The 25844-nt window shown below is 38.4% G+C and overlaps 1 protein-coding gene across 6 annotated transcripts in view; it reads left to right on the top strand.

The window, feature by feature from the left end:
- PLEKHA5 (pleckstrin homology domain containing A5) overlaps window positions 1-25844 on the top strand; it is a 159403-nt gene that overhangs the window by 94557 nt on the left and 39002 nt on the right. For 5 of the 6 annotated variants that reach the window (XM_066550907.1, XM_066550906.1, XM_066550909.1 and 2 more), the window contains exons 6-11: window positions 4399-4503; window positions 8519-8591; window positions 12579-12679; window positions 14022-14137; window positions 19130-19582; window positions 25177-25639. In XM_066550907.1, coding sequence (XP_066407004.1) covers window positions 4399-4503; window positions 8519-8591; window positions 12579-12679; window positions 14022-14137; window positions 19130-19582; window positions 25177-25639 — 1311 coding nt within the window. Of the gene's footprint in view, window positions 1-4398; window positions 4504-8518; window positions 8592-12578; window positions 12680-13548; window positions 13642-13978; window positions 14138-19129; window positions 19583-25176; window positions 25640-25844 lie in introns of those variants that run through there. The other variant, XM_066550910.1, reaches the window with a different exon arrangement.

The raw sequence follows: 25844 nt of genomic DNA, 5'->3' as shown, positions 1-25844 counted from the left end.
TATGTATATATAGTGTGTGTGTGTATATATATGTATCTATAGTGTATATATATAATATAGTGTAATACATATTATATATTTATTTTTATGTATTATATACATATATATGCAGTATGATATTAATATAATAGTAGTATTGTAGCACAATAAAACAGGAATAAAATGTTGGTGAGGGAACTTACAGAGAATTAATTACAGGGCAGAAGGATGCTTCGTGTGGTTGCCAAACCAATTTTTTTAGGTGGTTTTTGTTTTAAGAGATAACTCATGATCACACCTGATACTGGAACGCAGTGAGGAATGGAAAAAAGATTGGGGTACAAATGAAGTTTCAGACAGTTAAGGGGTACAGGAGAAACTTTTCCTTGCAATAATGTTAATTGATCCCCGATAGATAATGGAACTTGGAGAAGTTTCTGTTTTGTGTCAGAAAGACTCTCAGGGGTCTGTTGCTGACCAGAGGCTAATATGAGGTGAGACGAAAATCAGTTCCTGCTCAGTAAAAGTCCTAATTCTAATCTTCCTTTCCCACTGTATACATGAGGGGGGCCAAATAACAAATTACAGCTCTGTTAAGTGCTGCTTATTTCCTGTAGCTTGGAGTGTATTCCCAGACATGAAGAAGGCACTAGCACAGACCCCTGGCTGTGAAAACCCACAGGCTTCAGATTGCTACAGAAGTATTTATTTTCATCTCTCTGTGGCATAAAGAAATTGGTCTTGTAGTTGTCTTTCTTTTTTTAATCTTATTTTTCTCCCTGCTGTCAAAATCACTATCTAGACAAACAGGATTGTGTGTCATAAATTGCTTTTTAATGTGTAAAGTCAGTCACATTTCCAGACACCCTCTGCAGTTCAGATCTGCTGCTCTTCATTGCTGTCCTGATTATCAGCAGAATAAGGTGAACACATTTTTCTTGCAGAAAGTGGTGTGGAGTTGTTAGCCCAGGACAGCTCCTGGTGACTCCAGTACAGCTGGGATGTTTCCCAGTGCTCACAAATATTAATCAATTTGTTTATAGATATTTCAGTTCAGTCCAGCTTTGAATGGCTAGTGTAGGTGTAGCCATTCAGCTCTGCTCTGGATCCAGGTTAGCTGGAAATTTCTGATTAACAGAAATTAAAATTATTCATTATTATTATTATTATTATTAAAAATCATTAGCAAACAGCACAGTTAACAGGAGGGCTGTGAAGAGCATTCCTAGTGCTCAGAGCTGGATGTCTGCACTGTATTTTATGATTTATATTCAGACCAGCCCAGTAGTACTCCTTGTGCATCTTATATTTTAGTCCTGCCTAAATGGAATCCAGTTTCCTTTGCTACGCAAACCAGAGCACACTAGGAGTGAATGATGGGGAGATTTGCTTCAAGAACAACCTCCTGGTTCAATCTAAAATGCTGAGGCAGAAACCTATTCAGCTCATGGAAAGCTGCAGCATTGGAAGGCACCAAAATTGCCAACAAAATCCAGAAAGCAGCATTCTGTTGTTTTGTGGTTTGGAAGATAATGGAAGCGTTGAACACCAGAAACATATTTTTAAACAGACGTTAAAAGTAACAAAGATACAGATTTGTACTCTCGGAGTTCACATGCAGAAAATTTCCTTATTTGCAAGGTTCTCAGCCTATGTTTTTCAAATTTATATGCAATAAATTTTACGTTAATTAATTACTTTTGTGCTAGTTCTGAAACTGGTAAAGAAGCCTCATATAAGCCCTGTGTTTTCCTACCAGCTAAGCAGAGAGAAAAGCTGTTTGCAGGGTGCTGAAATCTGCAGCTCCAGATGCTCACTGGTCTATTATCCAGAGTTCAAAACCCCGCTGGGTGTTTGTTTTTTCAGTTTTGGAAACCAGTGAACATCACTGGCTGGACATCCTGGCTTCTTTTTCGGCACTGGGTTTGTGCAAGGTTTGTTCCACAGGATCTGATTTTGGAGGCATCAGAGTTGCTGTGCCTTGGAATGGATCAGATGGTACCAGGGGTGGCTCTGCTTGCTCTGTTACCTTCCGCACCTTCCAGACACTGATGAGTGGTTGGATCATTCCTTCACTTTCCTCTCTTTCTCTTTACCTTCTCCAGAAGCTGGAGCTGGGCAATATGTCCTGTATTTTTAATTTTTGTTTTTGTGCTGTGGGGTAAAAAGTACTTGAACCCTTCAGTTCTTTATTTTTATTTTTTTCCCTTTCACAGTTTGAGATAATTAGTTATGAATGGGATATCAGGGATGGCCAGGGATCCCATAACAAAGGAGGAGATGATCTAAAGTCTGAGAACCCATAATTAGTTTATATACTCACCTACAATGTTTCAGTGTCCCAAAATACTCATTGTCTTAAGGTTCAGAGTTTGTTGTGAAGTTATTCTCTTTATGCAGCGTGTGGCAAACTAATTACAAGTCATCTAAAGTGTTCTGTGTATTAACTAAAATTAGAAAGCACTTGTGATGCTACATTTAATTGAAGGAAGTTTGTATTCACAGTTGGTAGGATGTAACCCATTAAAACTCTGCTGTTAGCTCAGTGAAATTGGAGTCAATATGGGTTTTTATCAGGCCTACCTTAGAGACAGCTGCCTAAATTATCTGAATTTGTTAGGCTTGACACAAGTGCTTGGTTGTCTTCAGAAGCATCCTCAATGCATTAGCTATTTTTACAAGTGTAGGAATTCTGGAGCGCTCTTGAGGAGTTCTGAACTTTTAGTAGCTAATATTAGAGTAGGTGTGAGCGTTAGAAATTATTTCTGATCAAAGTGTTAGCACAGCTTTTGTGTGATATGCCAATACAGCACTCATACAGGTTAACAGAGAGATATAGTTCACTTTATAGCTGCATTTTTTTATGTTCTTTGTTATGTATTCCTTTTTCACAGCTGGCTGTCATCATTCTCGTGGCTTCTTAGAAATCTTTGTCCATTTTGCACTGATAGAATTTTTCAGAAGAAAATGTTGAATTTTTTTACTTTTATTCTTAATTAGGTTTTCAACTGCTTACTCTGTGTTGCTTTTCAGAACTGAGTCAAATTTCTGTATCTCCAAGGGAAATTAAAAGCACTCTGTTTTTATATTCCCTCATGATTCTTGCAACAAAAAAATGTAACATTTATTTTGTGTTGTAGACTCTAGGCAGGCACATATAACTTTTGTAATGTTATTTTTTTTGCCAAGTGGTGTTGTATTTTCCAGTTAATGGCACCATTGACAAAAGCTGCACATATTTTTAAATTATATTCTCAGTTTATGATTTTTTAGCTACTCTGAAGCATGAGTAAAACCCAGCTTAGTTCTGTGATGAGTGTTGAGAGAATTTCCATAGAGAAGCCCCACGCCTCATTTGCAACAAAACCTGAGTGGTTGTCAAGCTTTCCTCCTTTAGGAATTTTGCATAAACTCATGATTAGTCGCAGTAGCAGAGAGAGGGAAGCTGAAACTCAGGATTATCATACTGTCTCAATCCAAATGGTGGATTGGAAATGCAGCTTTAAAAACTTATTTGAACTTGACTTCTTCTGCACAGGAGTGTACTTCGCTGTATCTCATGGTGTCTGAGGCACCAATTCTTACAGGATTTAAAACACAAGTAAATGTTCAGCTCCTTTAGTTGCAGAGCAAACTTTCTAAATGTGGGCTGAGAAGATTAAAGTGTGAATTGGCAAAGCACTGCAGGTTTCTTTGTGCCTTTTCCAATTTCTTGTGGTTATTCAAGTAGAAGGATGAAATCTAAAATGCTTTATTTTTCCTACTTCTCTTAATCATAGGTGATCATTGCAAAATTATAAAAAGTATAAGTAAGAGTTGATGTGAGCTCCGGAGTTCCATGGAAAGGTTTCTAAGTAGACTTTAGTGCAAGCAAATAAAATAATGAATATCTAAACCAACCAAGAGATCACAGAACAAAGAAGGAATACAAAAAATTACTTTATTTTAGGAAAGGGGGAATTATATCTTGTTGGAATCAGAACAAGTTTTCATGTGTTAGTTCAGTGTTGGAAGCAGGAAAGAGTGGGCTTTCTTCCCCAGGTGATGTAGTTTTTCATAATTAATAATAGTTCTGTGAGTTTACTTCTCTTCCTACAGCTCAGTAGGCATTCTACCTACCTTAGAAGAAGGTCAGATATTTGTAATTTGGGTTTTTTCTTATTTTGAAAAAACCCCAAAACATCTTTTGGTACTTGTCTTGGGATTTATCTTTATATTCTCTGCAGAAGAAAGGAAAGAAATGCTGAAACCAGCAGAACCATTGTAGTAATTATTTATCTAAAAAAAGAATAGAGTTTGTCTTCTGCAGTCCCCTAGAGGAGCACATATAAGATAAAGATCTTAGAGAAAAGAAAAGCATTTTGATTTTTGTACAGTTATTGTTGTCATGGTTTCTATAACATGTTCAATTCAATTTAGACATCACGATCTTCAAAGAAGGTTCATAATTTTGGGAAGAGATCCAACTCCATAAAGAGAAATCCTAATGCACCAGTTGTCAGAAGAGGCTGGCTCTACAAACAGGTACTCAGACCCTCCTCACCCCCTTCTTTTTTTTTTTTTCTCCTCTACTGTGTGATACAATAGACAACCACTTCTAAATAGTACAATGATAGCAATAGCAGAATGAAGCTATAAACTGTGTTCTTCAATTTTTTAACTCCTTATTGGATATCAGTCTGATACAAATAAGGACATCAGCCAAGTAAAGAACATTGGTAGATTATATATATAATGATTCTCTCTAAAAAAAGCTGATGTGATTTCAGGTATGTAGAGATGATGGGACAAAAGGTGTATGACCCAGAATACTGGAGGTTTTTAAGTTTCTTTTGTTAGACTATGTATATTTTTATTTTCTAAAAGTAATATTTTCAACAAAAAATACTAAGTGGAGACATTTCTTCATATATTTCACATAGGTATGTCTATTTCCTTAATTCAAAGATAATCATGTTAAAACCAGAGATTATTTTAGGTTTTCCCTTGGAGTGTGAATTAATCTGAAGTATGTGCTCTTTAATATTGGGACAGTGTTCTAGCCTGTAAGTTGGTAAATTTGCTGTAAATTTGCTCTTCTGGTTAATATTACAAATCTGTTTTTAAAATCCACCAAGAAACCCTTGCGAACTCATTAATTTAAACTCAGCTGAGACAAACGTGTGTATGTAATTTTGATCTACATTGTCATTTACTGTGCCTACTCAGATAGACTGGCATGACCTGCATAGATTTCTGAGTGCCGGTGATGAGTCAGTTTTTAAAAACTGCTCAGATAATAAGATCTAGAAGTGTCTATTTAGTGGAAGATTTCCTCAGGTTTAGACAATCCTGTGGCCTCTACTCTGAGAGCAAAGAGAATTCTGAGATGTGAATGCTGAGAGTGAAAAATTCTCACAAAGGTGATTTTGTTGCTGTTTTTTGGGGCACAGAATCACACAGTTGTCTTGGTTGGAAGGGACCTTGTGACAATCTAACACAATTAGCCAGGCTCAGCTAGAGCAGGGTCATAGAATCATGGAAAATCATCTGCAGGGTGATAGAATGATGGATTGTCATGGGCAGGGTCATAGAATCAATGGATCTCATGGAAGGGACCCAATCAGGATCATCAAGTCCAGCTCCTGGCCCTGCACAGGACACCCCCAGAATCACACCACGTGCGCTTGAGAGTCTTGGGCAGGATTTTGTCCAGCTGGACTTTGTCCAGACTTCATCTCCTCACAGATGAAGACTGCACCACAGCCTCTCTGGCAACTTGTGACAGTATTTGACCATAAAAAGCTTTACCTCTGCTGAGGTAGAATTTCATGCTTCTTAATTTGTGCCCGCTGTTTCTTTTCTTGCCCTTGGCAAAAGTTTGGCTCCACGTTTTTTATAGTCTCTCACCAGAGGTTTATACTGATAGGATGCCTGCTAAGCTGCTCTCTCCCCAGACTAAGCAGTCCCAGCTCTCTCACCCTGTTTCCATGTGAAGATGCTCCAGTCTCTCAGTCATCTCCATGGCCATTTTCTGGGTTCCCTGCAGTATGTTCATGCTCCTCCTGCACCAGTGAGCCCAGAGCAGGAGCAGCACTGCAGCCAGACCTCTGTGGTGCTGAGCAGAGAGGAAGGATGTCCTGGCAGCACTGCTGATGCAGTCTGGGATGCTGCTGCCCTCCTTTGCTGCAAGGTGCATTCCTGGCTCATGTTGGTGCAGGGGGTTACTCCTCTCCAGATGGAGAACTGAGCATTTCCCTCTGTTGAACTCCAAGAGATCCTTCTCTGCCCAATTCCCCAGCCTGTCCAGTCCCTCTGGATGACAGCACAACCATCTGGAGTATGAGGCACTCCTCGTAACTCCATGTGCAGACTGACTCAGGGTGAGCTCAGTGTGCAGCTCATTAATGAAGCTGTTAAATTGTCTTGGCCACGGTGTTGACCCCTGGGGCACACCACGAGGCCCTGGCCACCATCTCCCTGGGGTTGGCACTTCAACCAGTCTTTAATCCACCTCAGGGCTGGAGATGGTTTATGTGGGAAACAGTTTAAATGCTGTGATGTTTGATTGGTGTTTGTAAGAAAAGGTGCTGCCGTGTATTTCCATGTTGGGGTAGTCATTGAGAGCCAATTTAGTCAATTTTATCAACAGAGATGATCTCCAGAAATGTGCAGTGAAAGCTTGTGCAGGTTTCTTTCTGATAGTAAAACAACATTTATGTAATCTCAGAGTCTCGCAATTTTTATTAAATTCAGGGTATGCTGTCTCAGTACATGTAGTGATCCTCTTCTGTCATTTTTCTGCTAATTTTTAAATCCAGAGCCAACTCCTTTTTTGGAAGATGTTTACAGTGAACATATTTTTTCTGAATAATGTTTCCTAGCTAATTCTTGGTTTATCCTTTCTTCTTTCAGCTCATTTCCCCAACCCCAGAAAGAGCAGAGCTTGAAATACAAGGCTAAAAATCATCCTGACTTTTCTTGGGCTGGAGAACTACCCCAAAAACAAACCCACCTGACAGTTTTTCATTAGAGAATCCCTCTTCTTCATTGTCACAAAACCTATTTGCTACAAGAATATTGCTAATTCACACATACTTTTCTTCTTGGAACAGATTAACATATTTATAAATCTGATTCTGCCAGGATGTGTGTGCTGTAGTGCTCTGGCTTATTTACACTGCAGCAGAGGTGGCAGTCTTTCATTCTGAGTTGTATGGTGTAAATTGGTTATAAGCATAAAAGAAAATTAAGTTGCTGTAGGAATAAAATATTTGGGAAAGAAATTTGCTCTAGATATATGAGTGGTAATAGAAGACAAAGTTCAGCAGAGAGTTCCTTCAGAAAACAAAGGAGGATGTACCTGAAGTGTTATCTTGCTCATTAAGAGGAAAAAAACTTTTTATTTTTTTTTAATTAGTTAAACTGTAGATTGTAATATCTATCATGCCTGGAGAAAAGGAGGCTCAAAGAGGGTCTCTCTACTCTCTACAGCTGCCAAAGAGGAGATTGTAGTGAGGTGGGGGCTGGTTTCTTCTCTCAGGTGACAAGAGACAAGACAAAAGGAAATGCCCTCAAGTTTTAGGTTGGATATGGGAAAAACGTTCTTCACCAGAGGGGTTGTCAAGCATTGGAACTGGCTGCCCAGGGAAGTGGTCAGGTCACCAACCCTGAAGGTGTGATTAGATGTGTTAATGTGGCACTTGGGGACATGGTTTAGTGGTGGACTTGGCCGTGCTGGTATCAGCTGGACTCGAGGAGCTAAATGGCCTTTTCCAACCCCAACAATTCCATGATTCCCTGCTCACTTCAGGATTCCTGGGTCCCAGCCTTAGTTTGCAGTGACTGCTCAGGATGAGAAGTCAAATACTTAAAACAGCCAAGAAACTGAGCTGGCAGCACACACAGCACAGTTGTGTGTTGAGTTTTTATCTTCTTTTTGCCAGGGTCAGGATTAAATTGCAAGATGGAATTTCTCATTGGGACTTAGATGTTCATTCGTTCTTATCTCTGTCACAGTCTCACAAACCCTGAGTTCTACAACACTTCACTCTAATAAACTAAAAATCGAACCATATCTCTCCTTCTACAAGCCTTTTAAGGATAAACTGTCCAATTAAGAAATTACACCTAATTATTTTCACTTTTAACCCAATAACCAACCACCCGTGCCTGCAATGGAGACTTTTTTATCCAATTGCACAAAACCACCCAAACCTATAGAGAAAAAGGGGAAGAAGAAGCACCAACCTCCACCCCAAAACCTCCATCTTGCTTTATATCTATTACTGTATTCTAAACCCTTAAACTCTCAGTTTTCCACCCTGTGATAGCACACACTTCTATTCAAACTCCACAGCCACAATCCCAGTTCTGTCATTCCATTTGGGAAGCCTTCTCAGGTCAATGCAGTGTTCTCTTGGTGGTCAGTGCCTTGCAGCACAGAGTGTCTGAAATTGTCAGTATCCAGGGTTCCAGCAGCTGTGCAGGGCCTGTTTTGTGCTGGGAAGCAGAGCTGTCCCCAGTGTGTTTTCTGACTTGGCCCCTGTGATTCCTGCAGGACAGCACTGGGATGAAGCTGTGGAAGAAGCGCTGGTTTGTGCTCTCAGATCTGTGTCTCTTCTACTACAGAGGTGAGTTCAGCTCCTGAGAGCTTCCTTTGCTAATTTTGCTGGGAGCAGATAAATTTTGACACACTAGTGAAATGTAAGAAATAAGCTGCTGCTTAACTTTATGGATTAAAATAGTTGTATAGCTGTCAATATCCAGACCTGCTACTCTTATCTTCTTTTTTTTCTTTCTTTCTTAATTACCAGTTTCACATAATTGCTTCCTGCCTGCCAGGCTGTGCTCAAAGGGCAAGCCCACTCACAGCCACCTCTGTTACTAAATTCTGGGTTGTAGTTTTTCTCACAGCTTCTGTTGCTAGAAACTAAATATGTCAGGTTAAATGTGATTTTTATGTGAGTTAAGTAACTGAAATGGGGATAGGGAAGGGATATGATGCAGGGGAGCTGAAACTCTGCTTTTAGAATGATAAAGAGGATATATATGCCTTTGGGAACTCTAATCGGTGTTCATGAATACTTATAAAATGGAACATTGTCCAATTCCATATGAGTAGAAGTCTCTGCTGTATTTTGGAACAAAAGAATCTGTTAGTAACCTCACGTAGCTAGATCAGACTTTTAATGGAAAAATTAGCTGCTTCTCATTCTAATCTGGAGTTACATGGGTTAGTGATCCCTTCAGCACTGCAGGTTATGAACTGGCGTGCTCCTCCAGAAGCAAATGGGACTTGGGCATAAGGAAACATGGGCAATCCTGAAATAAAGTGTACAGCCCTTTTAGTTTAAAGGAGGCTGAGAGTGAGGAGGATTATAGAGCATGGCAAAATAGAGGAATGTAAACAGGGCCACCTGCCGCCTTAACTGTGGGTGGAGGTCAACAAAAGGTTTCAGTTTGGGATGAAGCTTTGGAATTGGTAGGACTGGTGCTGATGCTGGTGATGCTGAAAGCAGAGACTGATGAATTTTAAATGGTGTTCTCTGAAAGTGCAGCACGGATCCAATCAAAGACAAATCAGGTCTGAAACAAAAGCTCTGTTTACAACTGGTTTAGCTAACAAATTCTGAATTATTCAACTGTTATTAGGCTTGTTTCTCTACACCAAGTGGTATGCATAGTTGGATAAACCCCTGCTGAGTCAAAAATCAGGCTGAAATTCCAGTTGTGGAGACATCAACTGACTGATACAGATACACTGTGGTTACCTAAGTGGTCATTGCATACTCTGTGCTATTTACAGCTTTATTTTAAACACCTCTTCAGGCTCCTTCTTCAGAAAGTTGTAAAAAGAGTGCTACATTATAGCTGCTTTAAGAACAGATTAAATTGAGTTTAAGCACTGCATAGGAAGTTTGTCAAAATAAAACAAAAAAAGCAATAAGCAAAACCAGCAACAAAATAAATATCTCTATAATATTTTTATTTTCTACGTGGCCCAACATTCTGAAATACAAGCAGAATAATCTAAATTGTTTTTGTGATAAGTGTGGCTTTTAACTGTCACTCCATAGAACATAGTTAAAACTGTTAAACTGGAATTAAAAGTATGCAGTGGTAGTCCAAAATGTATTAGAAGTGGCTGATAAAATATAAGAAGCTTTCATTCTAAACCCTTTTAGGTTTCTGTTAATTCTCAGGTAGTGAAAAAATAGGTAGGGGAGGGTCATGCACTTGCTCCCACATCAAACCACAGACCTGTTTGTGGTTGTGCAGTTGTGGTTGTTGGGTTTCTTTGGTTTTCTTAGTAAATCATACTAAACTCCCAGAATTGTGTTAGAATATTAGCAGCTGAAATCCAGTTTATAGATGAAAAGAAAAATCCACATCATAGTATTTTCTCACAGCTTAGAGAATACTCTTTTTCTGTTCCCCCAAGGCATGAAGGACCATCCACTTTCATATTGGAAGGTTGTTGTTGGCACAAATAAAAGTTCTTAGGACTGTACAGAAGATTTGCTGCTTTTCTTGTGTACTTTTATATACAGCACACAAGTAAAGATAGTATGGGGCAGTGGGATGTGTAGATAAAAGCAAACATGATTGGGAACAGATTTTTAAAATCTGGAACTGGAATGTGGCAGCATGTCTTTAACAAAGACCAAAGTGCTCCAGACATGCAGCTGTTCAGTGGAACAAAAATGCTGAATGCTGTTATGTGGCACTAGTTGGGGGGTTTACTCAGTCATCAGTCAAAATATGATCTAGGAAAAGAGAACTTTTCCCCCAAACAGAAGTCCAAATAAAGTAAACCCCAATGTTTGCCCAATATGGATTTGGGGACAGGGCACATTTTTGTGTGTGGCTGGCAAGGAGTCAATATTTGAAGGGAAGGATGGGATGGTTTCATTCATATTTAAAGGTACTGCTGAGTTGCTGGAAGTAAATCCACTCCATTTCTTTTCTGCCTTATCATAGGAATGAATTTATGCTCAGCTCTGCAATTAAACAACTATCCCAAAAAGCACAGTTTTTACATCTAATCTGTCATGGGATACTAAAGTGGCTGGGCACACCTTTTCCCATAGAAATAACTTAAATGAAGGTTTGGCTTTTCAAAATCTAGGAGTAAATGAGAACCTGGAAAAGATTTTTAAGTCTACACATAAGCAATAGCTCTGGTGTGCTGTTTAAGTGTATTTTAATTGTAATTGTTAATTTTTAATTGAAATTTTGCAATGCCTGTTTTCATCTTAATTTCATAGATTTTTTTGTGGGTATTCAACTAAGAGAAGTTTTATGGGGGACAGTCTCTAAGATAGTGATTGTGAATAGAAGTTCTGTTCATGAAATACAATTAAGACAGACTTTATGAAATGCATCCAATTATTCCTTTAATAAAGTATAATTGGATTTAAAAGCTGGTTGTGGCTTTCAATTAAAATGTCATTTTTTTATTATGATCTGTTGATCTAAAATTTTATGTAAAACAAGGCTCTGGGAAAAGGGTATTTGTTTTGGGGGAGAGCTTTTTTTTTACAAATTATCTGAAATGTGTGCATTCTTACAAATGGAATGTAATTGAGTGTAAACGCTTTGTGGGAATTATAATGATAATTCATAATTAAATATTATAATGGGGATTATGTAGCATAATATGCCTGAGATCAGAAGAAGAATGTGCACATTTTCTCTAAAACGCCAGCAGTCACAAGCAGTGCTTCTAAGCACTTGTGCTGTCAGAGGTGTTTTTAGTGAGCAGGCAGTAGATGTGTGCTGTTCTGTCTCGGGGTCTCTGTGGTCGAGATGACCCCGAGGTGTTAGAAAGTCTCTTTTTCCCAGCCCAGCAATCAAAGAAGTAGTCAGGATTCCTCAGCTCTGGTTTTCAAGGTTGTTTATTTTCTCTTATCTAACATATTCTTTCTCTGACCTGCTGAGGTCTGTCCAGCAGGTTGGTTTGTGGCGCAGTGACCGCCCTTGGGGTGGTGTTATCTTTTCATACTAAGAACTACGTGTACTTTATTTACAATAATTTTCCAATACCTATCACCTATGTTAGACAGTCTGTCTCTACTCTAAACCAATCCAGAAGTGTCACCATCACAGCAGAAGATAGAGGACAAGAAGAAGAAAGAGGAAGAACAAGGCGCACCCAAATCGTTCCGTTTTGGCTTCTGAACCCCCATTCTAAAAACCCAAAATTCTACTTTTCCACCTTGTAACAATCATTCTACTTAAACTCTGGTGGCTTGTAACTCTTCACATAAAGTTGGTAATTGTTTCCATGGGTTAAAATTGAAGGCACAGGTGTCTTTGTGCCAAGGTCTTTGAGCTCCTTGCCAGGGGCTTGAGCCATCCAGGGCAGCCAGAGGGATGTCCTGGGTTCTGACAATTCTGGTTCTTTGTCACTGAATCAGGGGCTTGACTTCCATCAGCTCTTCACAGTTAATCTGGATTTCTGGTTCTTAATGCTTCTTCTCTGAGCTAAACTTCCTGCTCATGCTCCTGTGTAGCTGAAGGAGTTTCATGAAGTGTCAGAATGCAATGTTTTGTGTCCAAGGAACAAAATGTTGTGTGTCCAAGGGCCATTTTCTAATACCAGTGTGCACCCCCAGATGAGAAGGAAGAAGGAATCCTGGGGAGCATACTTCTGCCCAGTTTCCAGATATCTGTGCTGTCAGCTGAGGACCACATCAACCGCAAATTCGCCTTCAAGGTGAGGGGAGCAGCTTTGCCATCTGATTTTGTGTCTGAAAGCACAAGAGCCTGGTCACAAAAGCTCATTTTATTGAGTTGTTAATAGTAAATTAGTAAATAATACATAGTAAATTAGTAAAGAATACATTTGTACCCTGGTTCGTTTCTTTAGTTCTGGATCTATATTATATAATCACATTCTGCTTTCTCTGTAAGAAATGCCGGGGTGACTTCTCAGAACAGATTTATGAAAGTTCCTTTTATTAGAATTTGAATAGTTATTAATAAACTAAAGTATATTAATAATAAATAAAAATGGCCATAAACTCTTTTTGGGTGTTAGAAATTTCCCTGCCCTAGCAGGGAGAAGGTGTCATCGCTCATAAAAATTCTTTTTCTTCTTAAAATCTATTCTTGAAATTGCCCTCTCTTCTGCATTTGAGGACTTCTCAGAACAGATGTGTGGAAGTTTCTTTTATTAGCATTTGAATTTACTGACAAACAGCTTCTGAGACTGATTTTTGCATAATAGAGTAGCAAAAGTTTCAGGTGCTTAGCCTGATGTAAACATAGACAGAATTACTAGAATGGGGAAATGGATGGATATAACTTAGTAGCAGGTTTTTTTTGTTTTGTTTTTTTGTTTGGTTTTTTTTTTTTGGTAGTTCATGGGTCTTAAATCATGTGTGGTGAATCATCATTTAGAATTATGAACCAGCATCTGCAGCTGAATTTATCCCACTAATGAAAGTTCATTCGTTATTTAATATAAAGTATCTTTGCACATAAATAAAAATAAGAACTTATTATCACTTAAATCACAATATTACATTAATCACTCTTAGTAGTGTTTCGTGACAATCTTAAATCATGATATAAATTACTAAGCATTTTGTCCTGACTTTTTTTTATTGTTGTTTTATGAGCTCCTTTTGGCACTTTGTTTGGTCTCCTAAACCAAGACATCATTTATTTACTATGGTAAGTACAAATTAAAACTTACTGTATCATTCAGACTGCCAAATTCTATGCTAAAATTTTATTTATATGAATTATATTAATCTACATTAATGAATGCTCAATATCACTTTTAGTAGATTGAAGAAATTTAAGGGCTTTTTGTTTAATGTATTAATGAAGAAGCAGCTACGATTGAAAATTATAGGCAGTTATTTGGAAAATATGAATGCAGTGACGAAGAAACACTGTAGTGTTCCTTTTGATTTTTTTTTTTTGAGCATATTATTTGAAGAAATCTTCTCAGATAAAGCATTAGAGTGAATATGCAGTAACAATATTTGCCTCTCTTCTTTTACAGAATCTTACATTTTTATTGCAATGACCATGTCATTTCCAATCAGGCAGCTCATCCAAACATGAGGACCTATTATTTCTGCACAGATACAGGGAAGGAAATGGAGTTGTGGATGAAAGCCATGATAGATGCAGCACTTGTGCAAACAGAGCCTGTTAAAAGGTAGTGTGGGTTGACAAAGCAGTGGGACAGTGTTGTTTCTCTTGCTTAGTTTGATTTGTTTAATGAAAGACTGGTCTTTAAAATAGAATGTAAATTGGCTGAAGTGATTTCTCCTTATATTGAAGACCCCTTAGTAACTGGACAGTGTTGGATAAAATTTTGAAGTAGCAAAAATAATCTTAAGTTCATTTCTGAATATTGGTTGTCAGGAGCTAGAAGAAAAAAAAAATGAACTATCCCTCTAGCCAGTGGAATCAGAAGAAGTGCAGTGACAAATTCTGTGTGCAGGCATGTTTGACTTCCCTGCCCTCCTGACTGAATAGCAACAGCAGCTCAACTGGTGGCAGCCTTGGGCTTAAAGCTGTCACAGTCCTCAAATTCACAGCTGGAGTTTGTGGCTAAATTAACCACTTGTACCTGTGGGCAACCTGTGGGGAGCCATTCTTGTTCATCATTAAGCTGTCACTAAATTTATGCTTACCTGGTCTGGAGCCTCACCTTCCTGTGCCCGTGTGTTGACAGTGAAAAGCAAATTACAGCCAGAAGCTTTGTGCTCTCAGAGACTGAGCCCTGTCTGCTGCTGTCTCTCCAGTGAGAGTCATTTGCTCTCAGAATGTGGTCCCTAGGGTCAGCTCACTGGCATCTGTAATGGAAACCTCATCAATTGAAAGTTTAAAAGCTCCTCGTTATTGACAGCACAGAAGTTATTGCTGATGGCTGCTGTCACTTGATCTGTTCTCCACTCCCTTAGTTCCTGCTACCCTGGAGCTAAATAAAGTCAGCAATGCTGAGGAACTCCGAGTTTAAAAAAGTAATAGAAAAATCTCATAGACACAGTTTCCAGAGAAGTCTAGAAGTAATGAACTTTATCTGAAAAATTTGGTTTGTATTGCAGATACAATAGTAATTTACATATGGAGAAATTATTAAACCAAATCAAACCCACTTCCCTTCAACCAAAAATCACATATCAATTGTATAAACAGTGGAGGAACAAAACTGAAGGGGGTCATTCTCAATCTTTTTCTGAACTGGTGAAATGACCTTCATTTGATATTTGCAATACTGTGAATATGTATCTGCCTGGATATCACAGGGAGAACAGGCTTGCCAGCAGCCAAACAGTTGTCAGAAAAGCAACTTATATAATACCATCTTGTTGTTTTGATTAAGCAAGAAACCTCAGAATGAAATAGAAGAAGATGTGACCTCTTTGAGAACTTTATTCGTAGCCTTGAAATAATTACTTCAGAGAAAATAGATTTCAAGACTAAGTCTCAAAAAAGTTAAAAATCTGTTAGCTATAATAAGGAAGAAAACCCTTAAGACATATGTTTTCTAAAGAATCCATCTTTTGGCTGTTTTTTAAGTTCTTAAAATTAAACATAGCAGGATATGATCTTATGTAGAAGAAATACTGTTCCTTCCCTGTAAAAATCTGTTAAGTATTAAGTGTCTTATTACCTCATCTCTAAGTAACCTGAACTTTGGCATAGATGGAGCTTAAGCATAAATGGTTTTGGTTCAGTCAAATTTGGCAGTGCTTTTGTTACTGAGCTCTGTTTTTTTAGAGGTTCTGACGTTGCACCGAATACAGTTTTCTTTAACAGACTGGATACTTGCAATACAATAAATGAGTAATTAAGAACTTGCTTCCTTAAATATTCATGTAAACTAATGTTGGGCCACTTTTAATTCCTGTTCATATAAAATGCCCAATGATAATTCAGGAGCTTTTTACAGTATAATTCTTTAAACCTAGAAATCAAGACACTTCACTGCTTAGGGTACTCTGGAAATCAAATCCAACTGTTAAACCAGATCTTTTAAATAATTTTAGCACACTTTTTTGTGTCTGTTTTTCTGCAGAGGTGAGTTCCTTGGAGAGGATAAAGATAAAAGGAATATTTAAAACATTAAGTTAGTGGGAGGGGTGTTGCTAAGTTTTTTATAAACTACTCTTATTTCCCACACATAGTTAGCCACATTAACCACAAATGAGATACTGAAGTGAGAAAGTAAAAATGTACCCATTTCTTTTAGAACTGGTCTTTATTAGCAGCAGAAATGTTCCCTTCTGATGTTTAGCTGCAGGGAAGGACAAACAGTATTTGGCCCTATTGACTGAACTGTAATTACTCCTTTCTAAACAGTTTTGATTTTACCTAGATAGTACATTCAAGTTTAATAATGTACTGAGAGACCTATTAAAATAATTAAAGCAAGCACTTTAGTCAGTGAGGAGCTATTGAAGCTTATGACTCAAAATATGATCTCAAACCCCCTCTCTGGGTGCTTGCTTGTGTTTGTAGATGGTAGTGTCCACCAGCACAGTGATTTACCATTTTACCCTAAATGCTGATTCTCTGCTCTCACAGGTTTGAGTGCCATTTTTTTGTCCTTTCACTGTCACCTTGTGCGCTGCAGCCTTTGTTTCTTCTTAGTGATGCAGCATGTACTAAGAAAAGATTGCTTTTTTCCCTCCTGGGGTAGTTACTTTCCCTGAACAGCATAAGCCAGGCTGCCAAAAAAGCACTTGTTAGCATAGAGACATCCACAGTGGGGGCTGACTGACGTCAGTGTGCTTGGAAAAAATGGCTTTTCCTTTTCAAATGCCTCTGCCTAGCTTTGTTAAATCACAGCCCTCCTGTCCATCTGATCATTAATCACATGCTCCCCTCTCTCCAACCCTTTCAGAATTATTTCTTTATATAAACCAGCATAAAATAGTACTTCTCCTGTACTGCATATTGTACATATGATTCCATTTTTGTGGCAGAAATACATAAATTGCATTCAGCATATGCTGAAAGACCCATGTTCAATGCTCATTCTCTTCCTCTATCCCTATCCCATCCTCAAACAGCCTGCCAGCTTTGTTGAATATGTCTTTGAGAGCTAGCTATAAATATGGAGCCAAATATACATATGGATTTATGTTTTTTACATTTGTTTCTGATAATTTTTCCCCATATGGATCCTTCAGTGTGGAAAGGGATCCCTTGCTCACTCAGAATTGACTGATTTGGTTCCACCAAGTTGAGAGAGCCCAGCAGGCTGTTTGAATGTCAGTCCTGCAGGCTCTACACCATCCCAAGGAGTATAAAATACAAATGTTTGGCTCTGTATAACCATAGTAATGAGGGATACAACATGAGGCTGCATGGAAAAACAATTCTGTGATTTTGGGAGTTGCTGGTTTTTAATTAAAACACAGTGGAAAGTATGAGAGTGTGAATTGAGCACAGTGCCAAGGCCTGACTTTGCCACTTATTTGTTGAGTGTCCTAGAGATGCCACTCTCCCTCTCCAGCATGGATTTTCCACCTTTTCCTCTGCTCTAAAGCCACCTGAGAAAGATTTATAGTAAGTTTTATGTTATATAATGGGGTAGGTGGTGCTATTGAGACACACTACAAATATTAATGCCCACATTCAGGATTATTTGCCAAGGTAGTCTTTATATTCATTTGTAAACTCCAGAGTGCTGGCTGAAAACTGAAATCTTAACACCCTTTTTTTACTTGATAATTGTGGGAAATGGAGTTTTTAATTCACATTCCTGTTGGGAAGTCCTTTGGTTTCTGGTAGAACACTGGGGTAGTACAGTTTTGAGGGAGTGAGGAGGTGGTCCTTTCCTTTTCCATAACCTTGAGAAGGAACCTAGGCACAAATGTTTGGTCTTGGGAGTGATTTAAGATCTTGGGGGGGAAAAATAAATGGCTTTTTTTCATGATGGGGTAAGCAATAATGCTTACAGCTGTGTGTGTAGTCAGTCTTCTTGTGCTCCTGGTAAGTTGTGTGTGCGATGGCCTTTTTACAGACACTTGAACTGGATGCAGTTATAAGGATGAATAATGCATTTTTTAAAAAAAGATGCAAAACAAAACAAAAAGTTAGTTCAACATCCTCTTAAAATAAAGTGTTGTTCTTAGTTTGGTTTTATACAGAGGTGTAATCTTAAGAAATTATATCTCTTCCTCTTCTTTCCTCCCATAGCAAAAAATGCAGAGAAAAGCATTTTAAAGTGGTGGGGTTATTTCTCTAGTGAACTAAACCCAAAAGTCACTTTTTGAGCTGGAATTGAAATTCTGATCCTCCTAGTATGGCAAAAGATAGAGCCTCTTGACATTTTGAAATTTTAGAAAGAAGATCACTAATAGAACTGCACACATTGAGTGCTTGTGTAAATACTGTAAAGCAGTAGCAATTCCAAAAATATCATTATTTCTGTGGTACAGTTCCTTAAGTCAGCAGCTATTTTCCCCCTTAAAATTGGAAAAAGCCACAGTCATTTTCTGCAAAATGTGTGCCAGCCAAAGTGATAACACACCAGAGAAACCTAATTGATACCAGTGACCATGAAAAGTCATTTGCTTTCTTGAAAGGAGCTCATTATATGCTAAATTCAGCAGTATTGTGAATTACAAGCTGACTTTGAAAACCATCTGAATTTCAGGCTGTTCACATTTGGAAGCTGTAGCTATTGGAGAGCCACTGAGTATTTTCACCCTGTGAATTTTCAGCCCTCCAGGAGCTGAGCATCTACTTTTTTCTGGCTCTGGCTTTATTTCCTGTTGTGCACATGTTTTCTAGGGGGTGAATTTGACTGTTGTGAATTTTTAATAAATGACCTCCTGTTATAATTGTTTTTAAAACAGCAAATGAAGAGAAAAGTGTAGAAGAAAACAATACTCACACTTGCCAACCAGGAAAACCCCAAATCAACCAACCAAAAACAAAACCCATCAAGCACTACCACAAATCCCCAAACAAAATTAAAAACAAAAGAAAAAGAACACCAAAACAGCAGCAACAAAACCCCCCAACCTCTGCTTGGTCATTGTGAAAATGTCCTGGGTTTTTCTCTCAAAGTCAAGATATTGTTGTAAAATATATGGTCAGGGGTTCACTGAAATAACTTCAAATTTTCTATTACTATTTGTAAGGAACATTTTTTTGGTATTATAACTTGTCATGTGTTCCCTTCCAGAATAGAAAAGTTCACTGTTGAAAATACATCGCCTCGGGAGGTAAATAACATTTCAAACCATCGGGTGCTAATTAAGCCAGAGGCACAAAACAACCAGAAAAACAGGGAAGTGAACAAAAACGAGGAGAAGAAAGCTTTGGAAGCTGAAAAATATGGATTCCAGAAAGTCGGGCAAGACAGACCATTGACAAAAATCAACAGTGTGAAGCTGAACCCTTTGGGATCCGAGTACAGGACTTTGCCCATAAGCACAATTCCAGGTGGGCACTTCAGGCCTGTCCATTTGAATGGATCTGAGAGTAAATCTATGGGAGTTGTGCTGGCAGATGTTGGGGATGGAGCCCATCACAATGCGGACTCCGAGCGGGTCATGCAGAGAACCAATTCCATGCTGCAGCTGGAGCAGTGGATTAAAATCCAGAGGGGGAAAGGACAAGAGGAGGAAACAAGAGGGTGAGTACTGGGTAATTTTATTTTCAGACTTTCTAGTAAATAATACATTTGTACCCTGGTTAATTTCTTTAGTTCTGGATCTATATTTTATAATCGCATTCTTCATTCTCTAAGAAATGTCCGGGTGACTTCTCATAACAGATGTATGAGAGTTTTTTATTAGAATTTGAATAGCTATTAATAAACTAAAGTATAGTAATAATAAATAAAAATGGCCATAAACCCTTTTTTAGTGTGAGAAATTTCCCTTCCCTAGCAAGGAGATGTCATCACTCACAAAAATTCTTTTTCGTCTTAAAATCTCTTCGTGAAATTGCCCTCACTTCTGCATTTGAGGACTTCTCAGAACAAATGTATGGAAGTTTCTTTTATTAGAATTTGAATGGTTATTAATAAACTAAAGTACATTAATAACTCAATAAATAAAAATGGCTGGAAACCCTTTTTGGTTGTTAGAAATTTCCCTGTCCTAGCAGGGAAAATATGTCATCAGTCATAAAAATCTGTTTTTGAAATTGTCCTCTCAATTGTCCTCTCTTCTACATTTTTTGCTCGCAAGTTCTTGTAATAATATTTTATTTGAAATTCTTTAAAAGCTCCCAGGAATATTTTTTTTAAACTTTAAACCAGCTTTATATGAAGAGAGAGAGAGAAGATTTATCTAAAACTAAGACACAGAATCTAACTTGATGTTTACAGCATCTCTTCTCATGAAATTAGCTATCAGCCAGTTATAATATTGAGCTCTAGTACTTATTCATGAAGCTTTAAAATGATGTGTGAATGATTGGCAATATTGAATGTCATGCCAATAGCAATTTCTCTGACAGAAGTGGAGGGACGTTGCTTCCAGGCTGCCTTACAGACAAGCAGCTCCACCAGGAAAATGCAAAAGGTATTTAATATTACATTTGATAGGAAGTATGGAGATGCTATCACAGGAGATACTTTGAAGGGCTGGAAATTAAGGATTTTGTGTATAGATGGATGACAGAGCAGAGCTTAAGATAAACCAAGTTCAGAAAATGTGTTTCCCCCACGAATTTAGGGATATGTACCTGGGGGCTTCTCAGGTTTTGCAAAATCTTGAAACATTTCCATGAACTTGGCTTCCACTTGCCAAGGTTGAAGATTTCCTCACTCCTTTTAGCCTTTCATTACATATAATTAGGAATTGTTAATGTGGTGTTTCATGAAATACTCATCATAAGTAGTTTGATCAATTTTGAACTTGTAATACAGACAGGGACTTGCACACCCTGACATTAATCTTATTATTCAAACTTGCGTAATGAGAACTCATAAGGCTCTTTGATGCAGTTAATTTTTTTTAATTGGACTTTAAAACTTGAGACCAAACAGAAGAAACTAGAATAGATGTGCTATTTTTCAGTTCCAAGCAAGTATAAAAACCCTTAAACTGATTTCATAGTGAGGATCAAATAGAGGGAAGTGCTATTAACAATATGTTACTAATTAACAATATTTTATTCCTGAGTATAGCAACACTTGTTTGCCTAGATAAGGGTGATAATATAAATGCTTTCAAAAGCAGTTCTAAAAAAAAGTAGCTAACTGAAGGAGAATTTGCCTTGAGCTATCTTTTTTGCTTTGCATGGAAACAGCCTTGAATAATGATCCAAATTTCTAATGTATATAGCGATGTCTTTTAAATGGGGCTTCATTCAAATTTAAAATTTTATTTTTGTTCAGGTTGCCAGTTTCTGGCTGGAGACAGAAATTTAAGTAGAATCAAAGTTGGTGAATGAGAGTAGAAAAAAAGCTCTGGTTTATGCTAAAGCTTAAGGTTGGAGTGAGAGGATCCTAAGGCTGTTTTAGACCTGTAAAACTCATAACTAGAATTTTTGGAAAAAGTTGTCTTTACTTAATGGGGGAAAGTTGCTGACTCTTCACCAAGCTGCTTTCCAGTGCATCTGTATTATTGTGTCTGCATTACAGAAATCATGGAGGACCCAACTCAGGATCTCTGCTGTGTCAGACTGCAGAAAAAATTGGGACAATTGCTAAGATGTCAATAAAGATGTTCAATTAAATGACTATATATAAAAGAAAAGAGGAGCTCTTAGCTATCCTTAATATAGAATGAAAAATGTTCACTATACAACTACCAAATTTTTTAGAGGAACAGGCTGACCCCTCAGTGGTTTGATTGCCCAAAAAAGTAATGAGAATGACAGCAATGTAGATTTTACTTCTTGAAGCTGCTGTCTGTTGTGTCTATGGATCTAGACATGTAGTTTGGCAAAAGCTGCATGAATAAACTGCTGCCTTAAGGAAGGCAAACTTTTTTAAAAACAAAAATAAATGTGGTTTGAATAAAAAATAAACACATTCCACTTCGGTATCATTTTAGTGAATTTTGCAAAAGTCAGTTGTTAAAAAAATATGTTTTTCACAAAAGTAGTTCACTTGAGTGGTCTTTCACAAATTTGAAAAAATACAGAAGGGTTGTTTGGTACTAAGGGATGTTTTTTGTTGCTGCTACCCCAGTATGTGAGCTTGTCTCTCCTGCCTTGCCTATATAAAACTCATCCAAAATAATAAATGCCTGCAATGAAACTCCAGGTTTCCATCTTCACTTTGCCACCCTTTCTTGATTCTTACATGGAAGTCCTGTATTTGGGGCCAGCTGGTATTTGTGTTCATTAGGGTGAGGGGCTGTTCTGAGGTTTCAATCTCAGGATATTCACAGTGTTGCAGCACTGAGCCCCTAAAGGCCTAGCAGCAAAGTTGCTTTCCCAGTGTGTTGGTTTGAAAGCCAGGCGTCTCCTAAGGAAAGCAGGAGCCTCCCTTGAAATTGAAAATGTAAACCCCCTCCCTCCGAATTATTATAATTTTGAAATTAAGGGGCTCTCAGGCAAGGATACCGGAGTAGGAATAAAACTTCTTTACTAGGAAAATTAAAATACAAATACAATAAATAATTAATTATAAATGCAAACAAAAAAAAAAATACTGCCAGAGTCAGAGCAGTCCCTTCCCCCCTCTGTGTCAGGGTGGTGGCACAGCCCCATCCCATGGGGGCTCAGCCCTCCTGCAGTGCCAGCTGTGGCTCTGCTGGAGCAGGGATCCTGCACAAGGGGGGAGTTTTCCTCTGCAGCTCCAGGGCTGCTGGAGATGGGCCTGGGCTCCCTCTGGGAATGCAGGGCAGCAGAAAGCTGCTCCTCTGGGAATGCAATGGGCAAAGGCTGCTGTGCTGTTCCAGGCTCAGATTGTATCCAGGTAGGAATGTTTGGCTCCTCCCCTGGGCACAGCATCTCCCCATGGGATGATGGAATTTGATCAGCCATGCAGGGACCCTCACTGGCCATGGACAGAAGAGATCTCCTGGAGCTTGGTTGTGGGAGAGATAAAGAAAACTGCCCAATGAACAGAAGATAACTGCCCCACCTCTGGCAGATCAGAATAGAATGCACACCCCCAGCCACATATTATATTTGCAACTTAAGACACACAAATAGTCCAACTCAGACACCAGAACCACTATTGCTACCCAAGAGACAGCCTCTCAAGGTGTCTGTAAACACATGTGGAAGACTCCTTCTCATATGGGAGCAATTATAAGGAGCTATTTATGATGGCAACTGCAGAAATATTTTGCAACCTCAGACCCAGCTGCAGCAGTCTCCCCTTGTGTGCAGGGCAGCTGGAAGCTGCAGTTCTGTCTGGAGTTGGGTTTTGGGTTTGACTGGAATGACATTTTTGCAAGTATCAACAGGACATTGGTGAATCTATTTTGATTTTATCGAATTATGTAAAACAAGGCTTAATATTGAGGTGGTTGAGCTTTTTACAGTTTTCATGGTTTACCAATTGAAGATGAATTATGTTATCTTTCTAGATGTTCCAGAATACAAGTAATTGCATACAGATTTTAAATTGATGTCTTTGCACAGTAAGAACTTCAGGCAGTTTTTTTGCAAGTTCAGGATGTTTAAAGGTGCCAGCAGGATTATACTGCCCATTTAATTCATAAAATGTGTGAGGAACTTCAGTGAGAGTGAGGTGTGTCTTGATACTAAATATATTCATGAAAATGTCAGGCCTTACTGTAGCTGTTATGGTAAATAGCTACAATTCTATTTTGAAAGTTAGAAATGGAATTCAAAAGCATCTTGTTTGTTTAGTTTTAAATATGGAGATGGACAAAAGCCTTATCATTAATGGTATGTTACTAAAGAAATTTGGAGGTATTTAAGCAGATTTGGCAACAGAAGACTAGGACTTAGAATCCCTTTTCCCTTTTTGTAATTTTTTTGCAAGAATGGGAAGCTGTCCAATACAAAGTGGGAGTAATTCTTCAGTAATTCTTGAAAAGCTTCAGGAACTGTAGCAGATTTTGTACATAAAGCTCTTTATAGCAGTTTTCATCTTCAAAATGTTGCAGGTGATCGTAAATACTAAGTGGGTTTCACCATCATCAATTTCCCTGATAGTTATTCCATAAGGATCTCACATGCATAATGCTAGTTTATCTTGCCATTTGATCTACATAATTTCTTTAATGTGTTTTTTTGTGGCACTGAATTAATTCAAAACCATCTCCAGGTTCTGGTGCTTCATGGTGCAGGGATTTTAGTTCGGATTAGTGTGGGGTGTAGCTGGAAGCTGCTGCCCTCTCATGGCTAAATCAGGTCCAATTTGAGGCTGTAAGCAAGCATCAATCATATGCATGCTCTGTAGCAAAAGGCTTTAAGAGGAGCTCATTTGCATTTTAGATAAGGGAAGAATAAATCAATGTTTATGACCTAGATTTTGTCCTCTGAAATAAATTAACAAGAAGTGCTTTGTCATAGTTAGGCATGCATCAGGCCTTGGTGTAGAAAATTTTTTAGTATTTTAACTAATGCTGAAAGTTGCTAAATGACTGTAGAACTCCAGACTTTTAATGGGGCAAAAAATTAAGGAAATAAGCCTTTGAATTCATATCTGAGTTGAAAAGCAATAAAATATTGTTATCAAACAAAGACATGTATTGCTCTTTGTTTCAATTGAGTGGCTGATACGAAATGGCTTGTCCTTGACAATTGCAAAAATAATTTCTTCAGACAATTACTGAAATTTTCCCAGGCACTGCTGTTAAAAGAATCTTTTTTTTTTTTTTAAATGTCCATAGTAATTGATCAAGATTTTCTTAGGGAAACAGGATTTTTTTTTAACTTTTGAAAAAGTGAATATTTCAAATGGAAATATGGAAAGCATATGGAAACAGAGTAGAACTTTTAAGGTTTAAAAACTTTCACCTCTCCAGCATATAGACAAGTTCCAATATTTGATCAAAATTTGAAATCAAGTTTGCCATTTAGTAGGGTACTAGACTGACAAACTATTAAAAAGATGAAACATGGATTATATCAGCAAGTGCTAATCAGAGAGAAAGGATCCACTTTTGGCTGCTACAGTGCATTCAGTCAGTATCATTGATTCTTGAACTGTTGTCTTGAATTTCTTGAGCTTTTTTTAAATGGCATTCAAAGTATTATAAAAGGTGAGAGCTGGATAAACCCAACCCACAGCAAACAACTTCCTATTGCCGTAATATTAATGCTAACAAAAGGAAACTTTTGTTCCAGCATCATCTCCTACCAGACGCTGCCAAGGAACATGCCAAGCCATCGAGCCCAGGTGCTGCCCAGGTACCCAGAGGGGTACAGGACGCTGCCAAGGAACAGCAAGACACGTCCAGAAAGCCTCTGCAGCGTGGCTCCCTACGACAGGGCCATGGGACCCGTTAGTGCCGAGGACAAGCGGCGCTCCATGCGCGATGACACCATGTGGCAGCTCTACGAGTGGCAGCAGCGCCAGTTCTACAACAAGCAGAGCACCCTGAGCAGGCACGGCACCCTGAGCAGCCCAAAGACCATGATCAACATCTCTGATCAGACCATGCACTCCATCCCCACGTCCCCCTCGCACGGCTCCATCGCAGGTTTCCAGGGGTACTCCCCGCAGCGCACGTACCGCTCGGAGGTGTCATCGCCAGTGCAGAGAGGAGATGTCACCATCGACCGCAGGCACAGGACACATCACACCAAGGTAAAAAAAAAAGCTTCATTTAATAGATAAAACTCTCATCTGCAGGGCTTTTCAGTAGAATGTATCTGATCACTGGAAAACTCGTGTTGCACTGGAGTATATTTTACTATAATGGAGATTGTTACATCGCTGTTTTCACAGAGAAGGGTTTGGTTTTAAAAAGGGCTGAAAAATCTAAGAGTAGAAAAAATGTATTTTTTTATAA

Source organism: Molothrus aeneus, chromosome 5 (genome assembly GCF_037042795.1).
Source record: "Molothrus aeneus isolate 106 chromosome 5, BPBGC_Maene_1.0, whole genome shotgun sequence".
In the NCBI taxonomy this organism is placed as follows: Eukaryota; Metazoa; Chordata; class Aves; order Passeriformes; family Icteridae; genus Molothrus; species Molothrus aeneus.
Note: the sequence above shows the minus strand (reverse complement) of the source record. Positions and strands in the feature narration are given on the sequence as shown.